The sequence below is a fragment of the Plutella xylostella genome, chromosome 12 (genome assembly GCF_932276165.1).
Source record: "Plutella xylostella chromosome 12, ilPluXylo3.1, whole genome shotgun sequence".
Classification (NCBI taxonomy): domain Eukaryota; kingdom Metazoa; phylum Arthropoda; class Insecta; order Lepidoptera; family Plutellidae; genus Plutella; species Plutella xylostella.
This window is the reverse complement of record NC_063992.1, coordinates 722,677-746,977: the sequence shown is the minus strand read 5'-3', so window position 1 is coordinate 746,977 and position 24,301 is coordinate 722,677. Positions and strand designations below refer to the sequence as shown.

Sequence of the window (24,301 nt, the reverse complement as noted above, 5' to 3'; positions counted from 1 at the left end):
ATTTACAAACTTTGAGGAAACTATAATAATGTTGGCAATGAATAACTGTTATGTTTTATGTGTAATCATTTATTATTTACTTTGCTATATTTTTCTGAGAAGTTAGGCGCTCAACGAGATCTAAAGTCGAAAATTTAAATGACTCTTTTCAAACCACTAACAGTTGGTATCTTCAAATATCTATAAGTATTTTTCTACTAACAAGTTTTGATAACGAAAAAAAGACACCTGAAATCTAAACCATTCACACGTAACACCAAACACCACACACTCATCAGCGCCAACACTACTTTCACTCACTTTATTCTGCGTGATGTTATTAATAATACTACCATAACTAACCTTATCCTGCGTGATATAGTTGATGACAATGGGCACGATGAAGCCAGCAATAGTCCCGATGCCATTAAACATGAGGATGGACACCAAAAGCCATCCACACCTCAGAGTTCCAAGGCTGGCATCACTAACCTTATCCAGCGTAATATAGTTGATGACAATGGGCACGATGACGCCGGCAATAGTCTCGATGCAATTTGACAGTACCATGAGGATGGACACCAAAAACCACCCACTCCTGACAATGACAAAACTACCACTAACCTTATGACATAATTAATCACAATGGGCACAATAAACCAGGCAAAAGTCCCGATGCCATTAGACATGAGGATGGACACCAAAAACCACCAACTCCTCAGAGTGACAAATGCAATCACTCACCTTATCCTGGGTAATATGGTTGATGACAATCGGCACGATGAACCCAGCAATAGTCCCGATGCCGTTAGATAATCCCATGAGGATGGAGGCGTAGCGCGGCGCGATGTCCAGGTGGTTGACGTTGTAGCCGGAGATGGCAAACCCGGAACACGCCACGCCGAGAGTCAGCTCGATTGTGGCCAGGTACTGGGGGGAGTGTGGTGGGTTAGGATAGAATAGAATACAATATATATTTATTTGGTCACCACAAATATTAAAAGATACAAAGAATAGGATGATAAGGATAAAGGTCTTGTCATACTAAAGACAACCATAAGATGAAAGACCGCGGTGGTTGGAACTATACTGACAAGAGAACAGCGGAAAAATAGTAGAAGCAAAAAGAACTTGGTGAGTCGTTGTAATTGATAGAGAAGATGATGAAAATGATGATGATACAAATGAAATTGCAGAGGTCAAATAAGAAGTAAAAGCTATGATTTTTCGAATTATTATACTTAATTACTATAGATTTTCATAAGCTGAATGAGATAAATGCTCACATTAAGTACCTAAGTACATTTTAAAATCAATAACCCTACTTCTTCTTCTTCTATCGTGTAAAATGCACTAAGCTAACTTCCTCCAGTGTTTTGCTACTCTTATTGCGAGATCATTGGCCTTCATCAGGTCTCCTTGACTGCATTTTGGGGCATCAGGACACTCTATAAGGTGTGACGTTGTCTGGAGGCTTCCGCAACTGCATAGAGTGCTGGCATTGGCTGGGAGCATATCCCATCGCCTTAAATTGTCCTTCGTCCGGGCAACGCCAGCCCGGAGGCGGTTTAGAGTTTTCCATACAGACCACTCTTCACCCCCTCCAGCAGGCAGCTCCTCGGCTGGCTGGACAAACTGACGCAAGTGGGAAGTATCGGCTCTCCAGCGGCTCAACCTGAACTCCTGCGCTGTCTCGTTAGTCAGCGGTTCGGTTGTGACGAAGCTTCTGCGTGATTTAAGGCGCTGCTGCACTGGAACATGACCATACATAACCCTACTCATACCAAACAAACCAACCTTATTATTAGCATAAGCGACGAGCACAAAGAAGAAAGCCTCGAGCCCGAAGCCGCCGCAGTTGAACAGCTTGCGCACGTTGGTGGTGGTCATGATGTTGTTCTTGCGCAGGTAGTCGGCCAGCATGCCGCCGATGGGCACCAGTGACGTCATGATCAGGTGCGGGATGGCGCCCACGAAGCCAGACTAGGGGGAGAGAGCGAGTTAATTAACGTTTAAGTTTATGTAGAATAGGATAGAATGTAACTTTATAGGTCACCACAATAACAATATAAAAAAAATACTTATAAACTAGGAGCAATGATCAATAGGCGACCTTATCGCTAAGCGATCTGTTACAGGTAGAGCGATCTCTTATAGGCAGAGGATGAAGAGACTTGTGGTGGAGAGAGTGGGACAGATAAATTTAACAACGCAGGTGGTTCTACGAAGGGAGTAAATTTATGATAACATGAGTTAGTTACGAACGGACAAAGGCATAATTATGTATAAACAGTTTTAAATAGAAAGCTGTTATACATTTTCAAATTCAGCTTTTAAAGGCTCTGATGGAGGAGAAAGAGTAGTGTCATTGGGATATATGTGGTCGTGCGAGCCGCGCGCCGCAGTAATAAACCAGCCTTCGTTAAGAGTACACTGTGTTTAATTGCTACCTCAACCTCATACATATCATCTGGCGACGAATCGTATCTACCCGCGTAAATAAAATGTCAAATTTTATTGGAAATATCGGCAATTTTGACTACAAAGTGCAAGATTGGAAGACTTTTTCAAGCAGATTGCAACAGTTTATTAAATTAAATGATGTGAAGGAGGGCAGTAAATGTGCAGTGTTGCTAACTCATCTTAATGATGAGTCGTACCGTCTGGCGCGGAACCTGGTGTACCCGCGCGACCTGGAGGCGGTCACATACGACGAGCTGGTGAAGACGCTCAGCGACCACTTCACGCCGAGTAGGTCTACCTTCGCCGACCGGGCGAAGTTTTATGACGCAACGAGGGGAGAGTACGAGGCGGCTGAATCATGGGCGGCGCGGCTGAGGGGCCTCGCGATCAACTGTGAGTTCGGCACCGAGCTCGACACTCTGTTGCGAGACAAGTTCGTGCTGGGCATGAACGTGGGAGCTGAGCGAGATCGCTTGTTCGAGATGGACGCGAAAACGCTGACGCTCTCGAAAGCGTTGGAGGTGGCTCAGCAGGCGGCCAGCGCGCGACAGGCGCGCGCCGCGATGGTGAAGGAGGAGCCGGTGTTCCGCAGCAGCAGCACGGCAGCGGGCAGCAGCGGGCGGCGAGGCGGCGCGGCGCGAGCGGGCGGCGCGGCGCGAGCTGGTGGCGCGGCTGCCGCCGTCGCGCGGGGCGATGGCGAGCCGCGCTGCACGATATGTGGACTAAAAAACCACGAAGCTGGAAGGTGCCGGTATAAAAATTATACGTGCCAAAAGTGCGGTTTAAAAGGTCATTTAAAAAAGGTGTGCGGGGCCAATAAAAGTGCATTTTATAAAATGTGTGAGTGTTCCGATTCCGATGCAGAAAGAGACGCAAAGGTTCCTCAGGGGGACGATTGCAAGGAATGTGCCCTGTTTAATTTAAGGTATGTTCAAAATGATCCGATTATGTTAGACGTTCAATTGAATGGTGTAGATTTAAAAATGGAACTTGACACAGGTTCAGGTAAAAGTGTAATCTCAGAGAAAATGTACAATCAGTATTTCAAAAATATTGCATTAAGAAAGTGTGAGCTTAAATTATGCTTTTACACGGGTCATAAAATCACGCCCATAGGTTATTTCAATACCAGTATACAATATTTAACGGTTACAAAAGAAATTCAAATTATTGTTGTGCAAAATGGCGGACCACCGTTACTTGGGCGTGACTTTATGTCAATGTTTGAAATTTATTTTAAATCTTCACTGAACAACTTGCGCACCGGTCAGAACAATAATGATAAGGTAAAACCGTTAATGGCCAAATATCCGGATCTGTGGAAAGATGGTTTGGGACGATTTAATAAATTTAAGGTTGAATTGAATCTTAAAGAAAATACGGAGCCAAAGTTTTTTAAACCACGGTCGGTACCGTTTGCCTTGAAAGCCAAAGTTGATGAGGAACTCAATCGATTAGTAGACATAGGAGTCTTAGTGCCTATAAAATTTTCAAAATTTGCTACTCCAATAGTACCGGTGTTAAAGGAAGATGGCAAGGTTAAAATAGCCGGTGATTATTCTATAACACTCAATAAAGTACTTAATGTAGATAAGTACCCTCTACCACGTATTGAGGAAGTGTTTGCTAAATTAGGAGGGGGTGAGCATTATTCTAGGATTGATTTAAAAAATGCCTATAATCAATTTGAACTTTCTGAGCAGTCTCAGGAACTAACCACTATCACTACGCAGACGGGGTTGTATAAATATACGCGATTAGTCTACGGCTTAGCCAACGCACCGGCAATTTTTCAAAGGTCAATGGAGACATTACTTATGGGTATAGAGGGGGTCAGCGTCTGGCTGGACGACGTGTGCATCACGGGGCGCGATGAGGAGACGCACCTGCAGCGATTAGAAGAAGTACTTCGAAGACTAAATGACGCGGGCCTTCGCTTACAAAAAGATAAATGTGAATTTTTTCAAGACAGTGTGACCTACTTAGGGTACGTTATTGATAAAAACGGGTTGCGTACTTGTGCTAAGAAGGTGGAGGCGATAATCAAGGCCCCTACACCGTCCAATGTATTAGAGCTGAAACGATTTTTAGAGGTAGTAAACTACTATCGGAGTTTCATCCCTAATGCATCTTCGCTAATGAAACCTCTCCACGAGTTATTGTGCAATGAAGCACGGTGGGAGTGGGGCGCGCCGCAGCAGCGCGCCTTCGACAGCGTGAAGCGGGCGCTGGCGGACGAGCGCGTGCTGGCGCACTTCGACCCGGAGGCGCAGCTCGTGCTGTCCGTGGACGCGGGCCCGGCCGGGCTCGGCGCCGTGCTGGCGCAGAGGGACGCCGACGGGGTCGAGCGCCCGCTCGCCTTCGCTTCTAGGTCACTGGCACATAGTGAGAAACATTATAGCCAGATACAAAAAGAAGCGACGGCTATTATATTTGGTGTAAAAAAGTTCCACCAGTATCTGTACGGCCGGCAGGTACCATTTATACTTAAAACGGACCATAGACCTCTGCTATCAATATTTGGTACTAAAAATGGTGTCTCGATTATGGCCGCATCACGGCTGCAAAGGTACGCGATAATTTTGTCGGCATACAACTATAAAGTCCAATATATAACTAGTCATAATAATCTAGTGGCCGATTATTTTTCTCGCGCGCCATTACCGATAAGGCAAGACGAACAAATAGAAGAAACTGTATCTTTTGTTAATTTCTTAGATAACAGCGTTGCTCCGGTCTCGTTTGCAGATATTCAAAAAGCTACAAACGAAGACGAAATATTACAAATAGTCATTAAGTACATGACTGTAGGTTGGCCGAGGAAAATCAAATGTAAAAACATTATGCCGTTTTTTAACTGTAAAACGGAATTAGAAGTGCAAGACGGTTGTTTGTTACGCGGCCATCGAATTGTTATACCATCGAGGTATAGGGAACGCATGTTGAAAGAATTACATACAGCTCATTTCGGTATTGTTAAGACAAAGACAGCAGCACGTAGTAAGATGTGGTGGCCAGGAATCGATCGTGACATCGATCAGCTGATCGGGTCCTGTTATGTGTGTGCTTCCACTCGCAGTGCGCCGCCGCGCGCGCCCCCCGCGCCCTGGCCGCGCCCCGCCGGCCCGTGGCAACGCATACACATAGATTACATGTCGATAGGACAGAAAACCTATTTAATAGTGATAGATGCCTACAGCAAGTGGTTGGAGTGCATAGAAATGAACAGTTGTTCCACCACGGCACTGATTAAAAAGTTAAAATATCTCTTCAGTATATTTGGAATTGCGGAAACAATCGTTTCCGATAATGATGTAAAAATAAATTCTACTGAGTTCATTGACTTTTGTAGGTATAACAGCATTAAATATATTAATTCTCCCATATACCATCCGTGTAGTAACGGCCAAGCAGAGAATTCTGTTAAAACTTGTAAAAAAATGATAAAATGTATACTGAAGGAAAACGATAATTCAGGAGCTCTAAATGATAAGCTATTAGGGTTTTTATTCGAGTATCGCAATACGAGCCATTGTTCTACCGGCGTGTCGCCTGCGAAGCTTATGTTGGGCCGAGACTTACGGTCGAGATTAGACGCTATATTGCCTAGGCATAAGGTAGATAATGATGTTAGTGATGTACCAAACAAGCCGTGCTCTTTAAATAAAAGTAGGCAATTTACAGTTGGTGATACTGTATGGTTTAAATGGTTCGTAGGTAGAAAACCCTTTTGGTCATTGGGGAAGATTGTAAAAATTTTAGGGAACAGAATGTTTGAAATTTTTTGTTACGATTATAATATTTCATGCAAACGACATGTAGACCAAGTGATGAAATATACAGGCTCTGAAACTATCGTTAGTCCTAGTACTGCTAACATTGAGTTAGGCAACAATACCGGATGTGAAGTAGTGTCCGAAACATCTCAGGCCGAGGAAGCGGCGGCGGTGCCGTCAGGTCCGGGACCAAGTTCTCAGGTGTTTGAACCGACAATTGCACAAACTGATAAGCATGGTATGAGTGTTTCTGACCCTGCCTTACTAACCGATGTCAACACGGCCGATAACGATAATAGTGATGAATGGCAAGAGGCATCAGCTGACTTAGTGTTAGCGCCGCAGTCTGAGGATAGTGCCACAGATCCGCGGTCAGAGCAGTCACCTGACCTTCAGCCCGAGCCTGTTGCTCAAACTGATCATTATAATGATAGATTAAGGCCTAGGCCTAAGAAAATTGTATATAAAAAGTATTTTTAAGTAAATGTACTTACCTATTATAGGTACCTAACCTAATTGTTTAGTTATAAGTACTTGGTTGTTATCTATTATTCTATTAAGTATATTTCGATTTAATTGCAGATGTAAAAATTAAGAGGGAAGAATTGGGATATATGTGGTCGTGCGAGCCGCGCGCCGCAGTAATAAACCAGCCTTCGTTAAGAGTACACTGTGTTTAATTGCTACCTCAACCTCATACATATCAGTCATACCTCGGTAATCTGCATATTGAATCTCGTGTTGAAGTAGGAAGACTGGAAGATGACGAGCAAACAGAAGTTCCAGGTCCTGCAGAAATTCGCTACGATGATGGCGTACACCTAAAACAAATAAGAACATCAGCATATTTTTTCCTCTATCAAAGACAAAAATAATATGCAAAATTCCTTAAAATATTCTTATTTTTTAGCGATGGCTTCCACATATCCACATCTTGTAAATGAGTTTGTTCACAGGCAACACGTGTATATATTATAATATTTTGATCTCAGACAGACTATGACTATTTCCTCAACTGGTTTCATACCTACTGTGCCTAACTTATGACAGTACACACAACTTTCAGACGAGAAATAAAATTACAACAATACAGTCAGAGGTAAAAAACAAGGACACCAAAACTCACAGGCGGAGAAGTGGCAAAGGCCTTCCACGGCGTGGACCAGAAGTCGGGCATGGCGGCCTGCGTGGCCGTGCCGAGCGACGTCTCGATGTAGGCCAGCTCGCGGCCAGTGATGCACGGGTGCTTGCTGGGCCGCTCGAACACTAGCCACAGCCAGCACACGTACCTGGAGGGAGAGGAGGGGAAAGGATGATTAAGTTTTGATGGACTTTTTTTACTTTAATGTCAGGCTGTTTTAACAGCATGCGGATTTAATCACGCACGCTGGATTGCCCCGCACGCGTTCATACAAGTATACATTATAACGCGTGGAATATGCAGGCGAGACGTAGGAAAATGGCGTGCCATCCCGCGTGCGTGATGAAATCCGCATGTTGTTAAAAACAGCCCCAGTTTCTGTTACAGATTCAAGGAGAGATAACTGTTGCTTAGGGTTTTACGGAGTCTGTAACGGTTCATCCACAGTCGATTCCCCCATGAAGTAACAGAATCGAACTGGAAACATAGTAATAATCCCTTTACAAGTTTTTCCTTGTTTTTTTTTGCATAATTATGATGTTTATTATAATGTACAATTGTGTTACCCTTTGGCTCAATCACGGCAGATCAAAAATTCCATTAATCTAAAGCGTCCCGTATCTCTCTACATTAACAAACCCCACTCATCATCCCCCACTCACCAAATGACTCCAGAAACGCCATAAAAGTAGAACGGCGCCTGCCAGGCCATGTAGTCCGTCAGCAGGCCGGACAGCGGCATGCCGATGACGATGCCGGCGTACGTGCCACAGAACGCCAGCGTGGCCAGCCGCGAACGCTCCATGGGCGGCGCCCACATGCGCCAGATGCCGTGGCAGGACGGGTAGGTTACACCCTGGGTGCGGGGAAATGGGAGGTTAGGTGTGAAGGTGGGCAGTTGTGGGGACGAAATTCGCTTGTTGCTTCAGTAAATTATTAGGTCAATTATACATATAGTGAAAGGATACATTATGGACAAGGCCTTATTATTCAGTGGTGAAATCTTAGTTATTTATGGAAGTTAAAGAATAGCTGTGACACCCTATAGTAATTATAAAGCCCTATAATTATAAACCTAACTTCATTATTATTTTGCTCCACTTTTTTATAAAACCACATGCTTTTAGAACTTTAAAAGTACTTAGTAAGAGTACGTACAATCATACCTACCTTCCTATAGCTATACTAAAACCGTCTATTATCACCCCACAAAGTCTGTTTACAACGGATGCAGATGAGCCGTGATCCGCATCGATTAAATCTCGACTCGCGGCGCAATTACAAAATCGATCTGTATCCGATTCAATCGTATTCGAGGACTTTCAAGGTACAAAGCCTACCGGATTACGGAGCCCTCGGTCGCCATGGCAACGCTTTCGGCTAAGCTTTGTCGACTCAATGCCACATGAGATCCTATTAAACTAAAAGATAACCGACCCATTCAGTTGTATGCGATAAAGAGAGGTATTATCTGATTTTCTGAAAATATTATTTGGGGGCTTTGGAGATTCTTTTTGATGCTGGTCATAAAGAGGTAGATTTAATGGGGTTGTATCAATACAACTATTATAAAACGTTATTATAATATAGCGTTATACACTGTAACGTATATTTAATGTGTAGGTAGTGGCAGCGTAGTAGGTTAAGTTATAATTCTATCTTCCCACTCCTACGTATTAGCCGACCAAGACAGGCTTAGCCTAGATTCAATCAATAAAGTTAATTAGTCTACTAAAGATAAATCCCTCTTTCAGCTTTATTCTAGAGACACACTCATTTATGAGAAAATATACCAACCACTGATTTATATGTATTGTTTCTTGTACAAAAACATACAAGACAATCCCCATATTCGGAAAGTACTTTATTCGTCCAAAATCCAAAGAAGGGTTTGTCAAACGTGACCCGTGCTGACATCAGTTATATTTTGATCTGAATTTTAACTCGTAATAAGCTTGATCATGCATCAGCACGATCCGGGCGGGTGTTACAGACTTTCAAATGATGTATAATGTGTCAGGATTATGTCTTGTTATAGGGATTGAATGTGTGACATTGTCTGGCATAATTTAGCTAAATAACGGTTACACACGAGTACATGAAATGAACAGTTGTTCCTTGCTGAAAATATTGAATTACAGCACGTTACCATTTTACAACTTTTATATAACTGTAAAACAGGATTTGCTGGGTAGATAAGCAGTGCATTAACGCACACATTTTTGGCTGTTTTAGATCATTGAATTTTAAATTATATTACCATGCGGTGGTTCTGTTGATATCATCCCAAGTAAAATAAAATATCATTCTTCTTAAAAAAATGTTTAGAGATGAAACAATCACGACTATATATAATTACATAACAAGTCACTGTACTAAATATAATACCATTAAATCGAAAGCAGTTACCTAGTACATAGCACATACCTCAACAAACCCCTGCGCAATCTTCAGCAGCACAACAGCGGTGGGCCCTATAGACATGGCGCCGGGAATGGCCATGTTAAAGATGGCGGACGCAGCGATGGCCGCCCCGAAGATCCTGTTGGCCGGATACATGGAGGCCAGGAACCCGCCGGGCACCTGCGTGATGAGGTACCCCGCGAAGTACGAGGAGTCGATGGAGGATTCCACTTCGACTGTCCAGTTGAAGGGCGTGTCTTCGTAGACGCCTCGCGATGTCTGCAGGATAGAGAGTTCATTTGTAGAATAACGTAGGGTATTTCAGCTGTTTTGTGGCCGTCGGACAGTTATTTGCATAGGTACTTATTGTACTAGTGCAGTGGTCTGATTTAATTTTTTTATTAACTATTGGGCCATTTTCTGATTTGTATTAGTGCAAACAGCTGGATCAATGCATTATACACTCACGAAAAAGGAAAAAGTTCCACTGGTATAGAACGTCAATGGCAGGTGTAACTTTGTCATTGCTCGTGTGTGTATTTCTGTTAATGTTGTTAAGTATTCGGATAAAGTAAATGAGAATTTCGTGGATATCATTACGTACTTGCAACACCCTGTATAGCAGTGCGAGGTACTCACATTGTGCTTCTCCGTCATTTTGAGCTTGGCCATGCTCATGTTGCAGCGCATGCCGAACATGATGCTGAAGCCGAAGCACGCCAGCAGCGCCACCGTGTAGCGCGCGCTGAGGCAGCGGCATTCCGCGCGCACGTACTTGTCTAGAGATAGGAGTGGAATAGTTGAGGATATATCAAGTTTACTGCCTATGGTAATTTTGAGGATATAGGGGAAAAATGCCTTTTATTTAAAACGAAAAGGTGCGACAATTGCTATGTCCGCACAAAAAGTGATCACGAAAACCTCAGACAGAGCCGTTAGGACCAATTTGACCATTCTGATACGGGGACGCTCGCGCGCATTCGCAGCTACTAGACGTGTCACCGGTCGCTCTGTTATTTATTTTTCTAAAAGTAAACAAAACCATCCGAAATCCAATTAAAAGTTGTCACATTATCTCTCAGAACAGTCAGAGCATATTATTGTGAAGCATTAACTATAAAATAACGCGCTAACAGTGCACAAAATAGTGAAGTGTTAAGCAAATCGCCTATTCCACTAGAATTGCCTGCCTACGTGAGTACACCGGCATCCGAATCTGTGAATCATCGAACCCTACCCTACACACACAATTAACGAGACTTAATATCATCGAGCTCATATGGTACTGTTGTTTCGACCACTTCGTACAACTGTAAAACAGCGCATCGGTCGGCTACTCGACTCAGACGCAGAGGGTCGGCGGTTCGAGTACTCAAAGAGTTGAATCTTTTTCTGAATTTTATTTATTTGTAAACTATGAAGTGCAAGAAATGCGAGGTCTCTGTTATAATCAAAGACAAAATAGTCTGTTCCCGAGAAAGTTGCGCATCGATTTATCACATTAAGTGCGTTAACGTAAAACCTGATGAGGTAAAAAGACGAAGCGCCTGGCTCTGCACAACTTGCAAAGTCAGTTGCTGTTTCGCTTGCAATGTTTATACAGAGGAACATGAAAGAGTCAAATGTAGTATCTGTCCGCTTGTGTACCATAATTTGTGCGTTGGAGTAACCTCAGCAGGGCTAAAAAATCTGCACGATTGGCAATGTCCCAGCTGCATAAATAAACAACCAAAAACGGATAAAAGCAACACGCCTATAAGAAACCTCTCATCGAATACAAGCACAGCCAGAGCTGCAAGCGTATTCCAAGAGGGAATCGTATCGGCTGATCTAATGGACCTGCGTACTTACATTGAGACGTGCAACGAAAAAGTGAGAGCAGACTTGTCACAGATTTCAACTAGCCTAGCGTCGTTAACTACTGAATTCAAGGAAAAGTTTGCTAAGATGGAGGAAAAAATCGGAAAAATACATGAGCTTGAAACTGAACTCAGCGAAGCCAAGAAACGTATTACGGAGCTGGAATCGCAGCATGTAGTATATATGAAGGCTTCTGTTCAGCAGTTGGAATCCTCTGTCAACAAACAAAACCAGTATAACTTGAGAAATGAAATAGAGATTGCAGGCGTGGATGAGTCTGAGAGTGAAAGTCTGCAACATATTGCTACATTGGTCTCCAAGAAGGTCGGTGTCAATTTAAAAGAAGAAGATGTCGACGAGATAACACGCGTTGGCCCAAAACGTGGAAATAGCAGGCAGGCTCCTAGTAAAGATCTCTTGCCACGCACTATTGTGGTCAAACTAGTTCGACGAACGAAACGGAATGAGATCCTTCAAGCGGCTAAGATAAGACGTAACCTAACGTCCGATGGCATAGTGGAAGGGCCTTCAAAGAAATTATATATAAATGAGAGACTCACGAAGGATACTCGCTTGTTATTTCGAGACGCCAGACAACGTTCCCGACAGCACGGCTTCCGTTTCTGCTGGATCCGGGATGGTACTATTCAAATCCGTCAGGAAGAAAAAAGACCTGCGATCACTATTAGATCATTGGATGACCTGGACAAGCATTTGGGACCTATGTCAGCACCAAATTCGGCCTGACCTGCATACCTGCATCTTAATTTTTGTCTTATGCATGCCTATAATCTTACATAGTTATTACCAACACTCCACAAAATACAACATTACACCCATATTATGTTTATTCCTATTACTTGTAACATACCTCGACATAACATACACCAACAAATCATCAAGCATATATTACTCATTTAACAATGATATTCCTCAAGACGAAGCGTTATCTCAAAATCAAAATTTTACGTATTGTAATTCTGCAGTTTCGACTATATTAATAAACACTTTTTATTCTACAGTTTTCTGGCCTCCCTATTGATACATTAGCTGAAATTGACCGTTCCGTTGATCAATCATTATGTATACCTTGTTATTCGGTAGAAACTGTAGAACAAGGCAACAATATTTTTAGTAATGAGTACAATTTTCGTATTGCTAATTTTAACATCAGAAGTATTAGTAAAAATCTGGATATGTTTTTAATTGACCTTAAACGATTTCACTTTGAATTTGATATTATTGTATTGACTGAGTGTCACCTTAAAGATGCGTCTATAGTAAAGAGCTTACCTGGGTATTCACATTATCGCACAAATAAGTTTATCAATAAGAACGGAGGTGTTGTAGTCTACGTCAAGTCATGTTGGAAAGTTTCTGTATCTGAACCAGATGTACTGGATGCAAACTGTCTTCGTATAAATTTTCCAAACATGTTCACTATCTTCGGCATCTACCGATCGCCATCATTTTCTAGTTATAATAATTTTACGAACTCTCTTGATACTGTTATTGCTAATTTGGATAAAAACGCTACAATAATGCTCGTAGGAGATATAAATATCAACATAATGCCTGATTCTCTCACCACTGAATCCAATGAGTACCTTTGCTGGACTGCCGAACGAGGACTTAAACCAGCTATCAGTAAACCTACCAGACTTAAAGCGTGTCTTGACCACATCTTAATTCATAACAAACAAAACGGAATTGGTTTAGTATGTCAAACCAGCGTTACTGATCATTACTTGGCAATAGCAGGAGTTGCTACTCAAACTAAAAGACCGGCTAAGTCAAGAACGCAAAAGAAAACAAATTTTGAAGCTATTAAAGACGAATTAAAATCTTATGACTGGTCAGAACTCTACGTTTCCAAAGACTCATCTGAAGCGGCTGACAAATTCACAACTGTTCTCAATGAAATTTGTAATCGCCACACAAAAACAGTACATTTAAGTCGTACTAAGTTTACACTCAAGGAATGGATCACCCCTGGTATAACGAGGTGTATCCGACATAGAGATAAGTTGCATCTACAAGTAAGGAGAAACCCAAATAACGCTGTCTTGTTGGTAACGTACAAAAGATACAGATATTTCTGCAATGAACTACTTCATAAACTGAAATCTGAGTATGAATATAACCAACTATCAATTAACAAAGATAATCCGAAACGGTTTTGGCAAGTTATTAAAGATATTTGTGAACTAAATAAAAACAAAAATGAATCCTCAGATCTTCTGCACTTCAGAGATAACCCGGAAAAATCTTTGCAGGCGTGCAACAGTTATTTCTCAAGTATAGGGAAAAATCTAGCCACAGATATTCTGCACAATTCAAAAAAGACAGAAGCACAGCTCGCCTCTGGAGTGAAGGTTTCGGGTCCAGCTAATTCATTTTTCCTCTCTCCTACAGACGATTCTGAGATCGGCGACTTAATTAACAGCTTAAAATACGGGAGTGCGTCGGGGTTGGATGGTCTAAATACAAAACTGTTAAAATATATTTCTAATGAAATAGTCGCGCCTGTCACTTATATTTGTAACAAAAGTTTAGAGTCCGGAATATTCCCTGACTGCTGGAAGACTGCAGTGGTTGTACCCATTCACAAAGATGGAACCAAGAATGATCCCTGCAATTTTAGACCAATTTCTCTTTTGAGTGTTTTATCAAAAATACTTGAAAGAGTTGTTAACAAACGGCTCATAAAATTCTTTGAGGACAATAATGTACTATCTGGGTTACAGTTCGGATTCCGGCCAGGTAGATCCACTGAGGACGCTCTTCAGGTGCTATTGGAGGATGTTTCCTCGGCCTTAGACGAAGGTAAGACATGTATCGGAGTCTTTCTAGACTTAGCTAAGGCTTTTGATACGGTGTCTCCTTCTATCCTACTGAGTAAGCTTGAATCTTTTGGGGTTCGGGGGCTTGCCCTTGAATGGTTTAAGAGTTACTTGACTCATCGTAGCCAACGTACGAAAATCGGTGCAGATATCAGTGATGCATCATCTGTACTATTTGGGGTCCCGCAGGGCAGTGTCCTCGGTCCCACTCTTTTTATAGCGTATATTAATGATATAGCGGACGTAATACCTCGTTGTGATGATGTGAAAGTCTTGTGTTATGCCGATGACACTGCACTAGTGTTTAAAGGACCCAATTGGAGGGATGTCGTATCTACTGCAGAACGAGGAATGAGCACAATCGCAGCGTGGCTGAGTGATAACCTCCTTACTCTGAACACAAAGAAAACAAAATACGTCTGTTTTCATAAAACGAAAGCATCTGAACCCCCCGAATCACTTCAGCTGAAGGTACACACGTGCAACTTGAAATTGAATAATCTGTGTACTTGTGAATCAATAGGAAGGACGCATTCGCTGAAATACCTCGGGGTGGTGATTGACGAGAAGCTATCTTTCGATCATCACATTATCTATCTCTCGGGAAGAATGAGGCGAATGATTTATGTTATGAAGCTTCTGCGAAACGGGGCTCATATGGAAGTGCTAATGCTGGTGTACAGATCTCTGTGCGAATCTATTTTGAACTACTGCATCTCAGCTTGGGGAAGTGCCCACAAATCGTCTCTCATACTGCTCGAAAGGGCCCAGAGAGCTGTTCTGAAAGTAATGCTAAGAAAACCGTACCAATATCCAACTAACGCCCTTTATGCTGAAACAAAAGTACTAACTGTCAGACAGCTGTACATTCTTAAGGTTGGGCTCTTACACCACCGATTCACCATCAAAAGCCCTAACTATGAGCACCTATTGGCGAAACGTGTCTTCTTGGTTAAAGTACCTCAGATAAAAACGGAATTTGCCAAGCGTTTTAAGCCTTATGCGTTTTACAGTATCTACAAATCAATTTTGAAACACGTCACTATTCAACGCTGCTCCATTTTGGAAAGTAAAATACAAATTGTACGATGGCTTCAAACACTGGACTATGATAAAACCGAATCATTGTTGGTCACACAATTATAGTTAATAACTGTACTTAATATATTTGTATAGGTGTATAAATGGCATATATCACGCATTCTACACACACACAAACACAAACACACACAGACACACAAAACACCCACACACACACACACACACACACACACACACTCACACACAACACATTATTTATTATTTTTGTTTTTCTAAATTATTTGATCCATGTCTAGTAGCTATCACAGTTTTGTATAAACGTACACTTGTATTCTGGGTGCCCGCGATACAGTTTTACTAGTGCGGGGCCCGCTGTTAAAATTTAAATTGTGATATGTTTTTGTTCAATAAATATTTTTGAATTTGAATTTGATACCAATATGATATGAGTCAGAACTTGGTAGATAACTAATCTTTAAAGGTTAGTAACAAATTATTCAACACAACGACTATCTCACCTATTTGCCGTGGAGGAGGTCTGTCAGGGGAGGGCGGTGACTCCAGATCCTCTCCATCATACATCTGGTCGTAGCCCTTCTGGTCCACGTGGAACGTCTCATACTGCTGGTTGCTCCTGCAACAAGGGGTAGGGGAGTTAGAAAAAGCTGCAAGTAAGGGTACTGTTTGATTTTTGATAGGATAAGATCATAAGAGGCGACAACGAATTGTTTCCTAAGGTTCCAATTGGTAACCGATGAGGTCATGACATAAGGTATGCAATAGATGCCACTAGCTGCTGACTGTTACAACCATTATATCGCCCACGTCAATCAGTACCTTAAGAGCAATTAACTATAATAAGTAGTTCGTTACTTTAGACTTAACAATCGTATCTTCCAAGGGTAGGTACACCCGAGTCCGCGTTGTTCTATGGTATTATCAGAAGGAAAACATTCCGCATTATTCGCTTTACTTTAAACGTTGGATCGAGAGCAAATATGTATGAAACTTTTAGCGTATCACATCCAATTACTATCAGAGCGAAGTGCAGACAACACAATAAGTTTGCAAACAAGGGGGCGGGGGTGTAACTCGATTTGTCGCTCATAACGTCATGCGACGGAGATGTCACACGAGTTATTAAGCGCCAAGTTGCATGTGATTTTAAAACTTGGGAGCGCTATTCTACACTTTGATTCTGTAACTGTTCTTTTTATAAAAATCGTAGGGGAGTACCAAATTTCTTGACCAATTGGAATACTTGCTAACTATGTTCACTATCGGAACAGGAACTATACATCACTGATATTCACGCCTCATAATACAGTTTTTCTTTCTGAGCAGATTTATTTTCTTTACCGTTTATCCCTACATGAGAAGTCAGTTTTGCATTACAAGTTACATAACATAATCACAGCCAGATTCATAAAAACAGCTGATTAGGGATGGACTCTTGATAGAGACCTTGAACTAAGTAAGAGAGAGGGAATTGGGCCAGAGACTAAATACTAGTTCTCGTATTAAGGTCGGGCCGCGCGATATTTGCATCCCGCATTCCTGGCGGCTCGATTGGATTTCTACTCAACTATTGCTGGTAGAGTGAGACAATTGAACTTGGAAGTTGCGAAACTTCTTGTTCAATTCATTCTTATTTTATTTCTTTATAGGTACCTAGTCTTGAGGTTGGAATTTTATGATTTAGCGGCGATAGGGCAGGCAAATTTACACGACTGGGACATTAGTAAAAAAAATAAGATAACTTCATGTCTTTAATTTTTGCTTTAATCATTATCATACTTATAATAGTAATCATTATTGTATTAATTATTTTTTTTTCTTATTAAGATATTAGTATAGAAATACAAATTTAGCTTTAGAAATGAAAGGATATCAATAAGTGAGTATAGTAACTAAGTTTTCAAAAGACAAAATATAGTCTCAAAACGACCACGACTTTTGCACTAATACAACATTTGGCAATAACACCGACGATACCCTATCATATTTCTGTATGAACATGGGCCCTCCCCCCACGGCTCAGGTGCGAGTCACATATTCACTCCATTAAAAAGCCGTGTGCGTTTTAATTTTATTTCCGTGCGATGCGCTGGGTAATTACCCGAGCGCTGCGCGTGACGTTTATTACTTTCTGAACGTGTTCGCTGCGAGAATAGGGCGGCGCTACGAGAATAGAGCGCTTGCAGCGGGAATGCACTTAGCGTGAACTGTAGTACGAGTAACCTAATGAAAGTAAAAATCAGTCGGCAGTTGAGAAACGGGCTTCTATATTCTGTTCAGCTGAATAGTTTTATGAATGTAAGTACGTTGTACGCGCACAGAAGCAATCGGCAAAGGTATCCATTATTATAAGACAGTAATGAAAAACCGCTCAGACACGATCGATACCGACTTCTTCAGGTCATTATGATGGGCAAGGTAGAGGGGAAAAGACGTGTGGGCAGAAGGAGAAAGTCGTGGCTCCGCAATATAAGAGAATGGACGGGAGTGGCCAGCGTGGAACCGCTGATGCGCTTGGCGAAGAATAGAGAGGAGTATGCAGAGCTGACCACCAACCTCCAGTAGTGGAGAGACACTAGAAGAAAAAGAAGAATGAAAAACCACTTTTCTAAATTCATAAACCGTAACCCCCAACAAAAAGGCGCATAATTGCAAAGTTAGCGCAAAATATAATTAAAAATTTGTCCTCTAATACCAAATCGAATCAAGATTGTGAGAAATTACCGAGTATCGCTGACTGGACGTATTTAGGGAGGGGTGAAATGTCCCCCCCCCCCCCCCCTTAAATGCATTTTTACGCTGACAAAAGTAATAAGTCAGCCATGACGACGTCCCGTTATTAGATCTGATTGGACGACGAGAAATGATCTACTTAAAATGATTGCTATTTGTTAAGATGAAATTGGAGTTGTTTGTTGGACAATATAAAAGAGCTTTTGTCTTAAGTTTTTGTAATATCTCTAATAATGATTTGTTTTAAAAAGGTTTTAAATTCAAAGCTAGCAGGTCTACATCTTGAATTGTATTCTATTGTTTTCACGATCGATGGCAGATGGCAATAATCAATATTCTTATATTTCTGAAATCCTCCTGTATTGTTATAAAAGTCAAGAAGTTAAGTCTTTCAGCCAACGTTTTTTTTAATTTTCAGGTTCGCTTTTAGTTTTTTTGCCCAGAAATTTCCCATCCTCCATGCTTGGAGCACAGCGGAAGCTACAACAGTTGACGTGTCATCGGACAAGTAAACGCATTACCGTATCGAGGGTGCGTGCGGGGGGCTGAGGAGGGCGCGGGGGGTTTCGCTTCCACTTGGTTGTGTCTGTTGTGCGACGATTCATTATCTATGGCGTTTTGTTGGGGTAAGTATAGTTCGTTGTTTGATTTTTGTATGGGAGAGAAGTTATGATTATGATGGTATTTAAGTTGCGTAAATGTTCAATCTGATTGCCGATGCCACCAATAACCACCTTGCTGACAAAACAAACGTCCTATAACTTTTCTATGAATAAGTGGGTAATTCTTTAATATTCTTTATCAAAGTGCAAATTATTCCATATCGAGATATTCAGCTCGGCACATAACTAAATTTTTTGTAAACTACGTACACAAAAACCTAGAAACCTCACAACTGTAACCTCCTCACATACACATTTACTCACAGAAGAAAAATAGTAGTATGAGAAAGGTCCATTAGGCGAGGGCTGAATTATCTTCTTTCCACTCGGTTACTCCTGTTATGTGACGATTCATTTATCTGCACCCTTCACGCTGGCTGGTTGGTATGAATATATTAGTTGTGTGGTGAGAGTGGCTGCTCTGTACTGTCTATGTATTTATTACGGCAATTACAAGTGGAGTGTTAGTAGAGACGAAAGGGATTTGTAAATTGAGCTCGATTTTGACCGCTTTTACTGGTCTAGTTTAGATTTTCTTCAACTTTCTACTGCTTTCTATAATGGGATAAATTACGGGGTATCCAAAAAAATACTTGTAATTCTGGAGGTTACATACGAAACGGCAATACAGCTCACAAACGTGTAGATCGTAAATGACTACAAAATGGCTTGGATTGAATCACTTGCGGGGATTAAAGACGTGTCCAATGTCCATATTCATGTAACCACACTTTTACACAACGTTTATTAGAAACAAACAAGCCACTAAAATATATAAATTCAAAAATATTACTGAGTACCAAAAAATGCATTCCAAAAACAAGATAGATATATTGCTATCTATATTTTTAATCACTTCATCCCCTGCGTTACTCTTTTGTCGTCTATACGTCCCCCTGCCGACGGTACAATTATCTGCTTTTAAACGTAGTAATTGTTGTTTTGCTGCCCCTACTGCGGACCGTTAATGGATACAGCAATTTTGTTATTTAACAATGAATTTTATGTGACATCCTGTTATTATGAAGTTAGTTGTGATTGGCGGCGTCAGGCTTTTAGTCACGGTAGGTAGGTGCATTACTGTAGATGGAGGTAGGATATATGGTTGTGCTGTATCAAAAAAAAATGTATCAAGGTTTACATCTTCAATCCCCCCGTAAAGAATCAAATGTAAAGATTTTTATTTTATTGATGTATAACATGTTTTATGTGTTTATTTGATTTTTATAAATAAGAAAAATACGCATTAAAAGCGATAAGTACCACAAAAAGTAAGTTTTCACTGACATTACAAAAGAAGTCGAGAAAAAACGGCTTTACCACTTCGCCTGGTTTAGTATGCGAGTCAGGAGGTCGATCGCGGCTCGCGGGACGGAGAGCTACAAATTTAACTGCCGATTGTAAATCAATTAGTGGGGGCGAATCGACCCCCGAGTATTGCGGGTCTACTGATGGACGAGGAAAGATGTTTGCTATGCAGTGTGATGTTTTTGACCTATTTATTGATTTTTGCATATATATTTTGCAGCTCACAACTGTCTGTAATCCCCGAAGGGATAGTCAGAGGCTATATTCGCTGTACATTTCTACTTATGTGATCGGTCGCGAGCCGTATTGCCGTTTTTGAATGAGTACAATGCTCAGGAATCTAGATTAGCAGGTTTTATTTCCTTAGATATTGCGATTCATTAAAGTACTCAATATGAAATACAAAACCAAGTGTTTAAAGAACTATCTATAAGAACTTTTTTATATAAGTATTGACAGAGTAAGAAGTTCACTCTGTAAAGCTTCCCGTTCATTCGGTCGCAGCTTCAATACCGGGAAAGTAACTTTTAATTACTTTACTTTCCGCAAAAAAGGAAACACGCCTTTGTCCGTATCCAGGATGCAACTAATGATGTCAGTCGGAGGCCCACGACTAAGGAAGTCGGCTAATTAAACTTATGTATAAATAATAATACAATGCTAACTATTATTATATGAACACAAAAAAGAAATATAATAAATATGCTCTACAATGTGGTAGTTATTGTTCACGCGACAGATATTTCAAATTTCAAATTCAAAATTCAAATGGTTTAATCGACGTAAAATTTTACAATTATTTGTCGATATAGTCACCTACTACCGTTTCACAAAAGCCCCGTCATTGAGGAGGAAAGAAATGGCGAAAGAAACTCCTTGAGCATCTTTTCAACTATCTACTATATATTACTACATATCTATTACAATTTTTACTTATATCTACCCTGGAATTCCCAAAAAAGGATGTCCCTTTTTATAGAAATAAGCCGAATAATGGTCCTCGCAGTGGCTGAGACGTAGGCAAGCAATAATTTGGTGTTATGGTAGTTACTAACATAATATTCACTGAATTCACAGAGCTTTTTACAAATGACGTTGTTACGTGTTAACTTACAAAAACAGACTCAACACATACTCAAAACATTTTTAACCGCCTCTAAACTTAAATACTTACTTCAATTTTGGGATTTTTTTTTTTAATTTTAACGGAGCTTTCATATCATATCGTTTTATTTCACTTGCAAAACTAATCCAACACCAACACCTGAGTGCGCCCCTGTACCGCGTGTTCATTGCGGCATCAAGTGCATATTGAGATACTCCCCTCCCCTCCCTCCCCCCTCCCTCCCCTACAGCCACTTGACGTCGCCTCCAGGAGCCGAGTCCTATTTGTTTTACTCTACACTGTATTGCGAAGACGCTTTGGGCAAATTAATATGGATTCTATTGGTGCTTTCGTTTGTGGAAAACATATAATGAAAGATCAGCTAAATTATGACTATCGATACTTTGTTATGCAGTATTTTATGGAATTGGTAGAATATTTATCACATATCGCGTGAACTCTAAGGCCCGAATTCATCATTGAAGAATAAGGCTATTCTGGGAATAAGTTAACGTAGGTATTAGGTATTATAGGGACAGCCTTATTCTTCAATCGTAGAATTGGTCCCACGTTATACAATACAGTCGCTCTCTATTTCTGTCTTGTTGCCTCTCCAATGTACCTACGAACATCATACTCCACCCGTCCCTTTGCTAATTCTCCATTAACCATCGCAATGCAACGCAATATCGATTGCAAAGGCCATTGACCCGCGGAGTCAATTCATCAAATCTGTGCCGAGAAAAAAGTTGAAGGCTGATATTGGTTTATTGACCTACAGAACACAGGGCCGTAGTCAGACTGTGGGGTCGCGGGTCCCCGCGGATTCATCCCTCTCCGCTGTCGCCAACTTCATGTCATAAACAGAATGTCTTCAGTTCGAGTGGTAGCTTCCTTGAGTTTTGCATTTGCATATATAGGGTGCTAATATATTATTATTATTTTTAGAGTAGATCAATGTTTCGTTACAACAATTCGTCATTTTCCTAATTTAAAGCTGGAAATGAAAGCCTTATTTTGTGGCCAAGAATGAATTACATTCCGAATCTGAGAACCCATAAAATATCTTTTATGAAAATTCCTCAAGACGCAGCTTAACAAGGCTGAAAGACAACACAGATTATTAACGAGACGACAATTATCGCGAGACCGCTGAAACCATAAAAATGTCTGCCGAAAAGCTATAAATAAGGCGAGACTCGCATTTCGTCATCGGCGACTATAATAAAGTTATGGCGGAAATGGCGGGCGACGCCACGGGACGTACTAAGGTTTCTTTTCCTTTTGTATTACTTTTTCTTTTGTTTTTGGTTTGCTACTTTAGGTACTACTGTAACTGCCTAATTTTACCTAATTACATCTGTTAAAATTTGACATTTCATTAAGTATAAAGTATACAAATCGTTCTATATTTTGGAAAACGACCTTTAGATGAAAGTCAGGCATTTTTTACTATATGCTAATAATGCAATCAATTGAATAAAACAGTATTTTTATTATGTGTATTTATGTAGAAAATAAGTATAATTACATAATTATTTATTATAATGTTAACCCTGAGTGCGTCCCCCGAACCCGACGCTTGTTAGGCCGCTCTTTATTTATGGGGTTCTTTACGACGACGATAGATCCACATCCAGCGGACTCGGGAGACAATATTTCTATTGATTCGATAATATCCTGGTTGGGTCGCCAATTGTTTTTCATATGAATGGTGTGGGGGCTAACTTTTAGCAGTCAATTTGGTGGTAGAGTAAGTTTTGCCAATGTTTATACCCTGTACATTTTATTGACTGATTACTACTAAAATACATTTATAGCTATTGACTCGACTCGACTCGATTGATCACTATTTTAACACCTATGATCAAAGAATTCTGATAAATAATTCATATTTCAGACCATTATATTATTATAAATTGCGGAATACATTTTTCACCAGCAAAAGGAAACTTAACTTAGCAAGTCAAAGCTATCATCCCCCCATCATATCTCCAAAACAGGATGATCTGCACAAATACCGCAACTCATCCAACCTCATTATGACATGTCAATAGCCGGAATGACATAACGCGCGAGCGGGACAGAGCTACAATGTTTCAGCGAGTGCGAGGGAGATAGGAACTGTAATGTCCTGAAACCTGAAACACAATCGTCGGGATTGTATTTATTACATGTTTTATTCACATTGTCTGGACGCGGCCCCGGCTGGATTACTGAGGCTTTGAAGGTGATCCACTGGTAGGTAGAGTGATGTAGGTATATTTGCTTTCACAATCAGGGTTTTGGTCATATTTCTGTGATGTGTTTGTGTGTGATCTTTGTGTGTTTTAAAAAATATGCTCTTTATATGCGATGTAAAAGATATTATTATCAATACCAGTCGTCATTATCATTCCCGTATATATATGCAATGACTTTCGTGTTTTTATACGTACTCGTAGAAGAAGACAAGTTTCCAGAAAAAATATTTGTCTTTTGTCTTAATTTTTTTCAATCTTTTTATCCTATACTTTCATATTAAATAAGCATCGATAACATGTCTGTACTAGGAACAAGTTGAAAATAGAAAAGTAACTTTCAAACTAACAAAAGAAGTCATTTTCGTTTGAAAACCACCCAGTAAGGATACTAAGGATGGACCCCATAAACGATAAAACTGATTTAATTATTACTTCCTACGATGTGATCATTCAATAATTTTGATTCATTTTTTAAGTAAATGATATTACTTTAAATATTGAGTCTATCCTAGGCTATCCTATCAAATGTATATTATAAAACCTTTGTAAATTTCCTCAGTACGCTGCGCGACAATCTCCTTTGAATAGAAAGTGGATTCCTTACAGGCGTAGTGTGGAGACGTGCGCCCATTCAAAGAGCCCTTTCTTTGATCGGGCGAGTCGCGACATACAGGGTGTTTCAAAAGTATGGCATGGCAATCCATAATGTCGTCATATTGTACACTC

The 24,301-nt window shown here is 40.7% G+C and overlaps 1 protein-coding gene across 1 annotated transcript in view; it reads right to left on the bottom strand.

Annotated features, from left to right (window-relative positions):
- The window catches only part of LOC105390766 (vesicular glutamate transporter 1), a 63,453-nt gene that overhangs the window by 2,540 nt on the left and 36,612 nt on the right, over positions 1-24,301 (bottom strand). Inside the window, exons 4-11 of the mRNA XM_048624382.1 lie at positions 16,025-16,140; positions 10,402-10,541; positions 9,787-10,041; positions 8,022-8,215; positions 7,345-7,507; positions 6,932-7,039; positions 1,753-1,962; positions 724-891 (exon numbers count right to left, since the gene is read on the bottom strand). Of these exons, the coding sequence (XP_048480339.1) occupies positions 724-891; positions 1,753-1,962; positions 6,932-7,039; positions 7,345-7,507; positions 8,022-8,215; positions 9,787-10,041; positions 10,402-10,541; positions 16,025-16,140 (1,354 nt within the window). The remainder of the gene's footprint in view (positions 1-723; positions 892-1,752; positions 1,963-6,931; positions 7,040-7,344; positions 7,508-8,021; positions 8,216-9,786; positions 10,042-10,401; positions 10,542-16,024; positions 16,141-24,301) is intronic.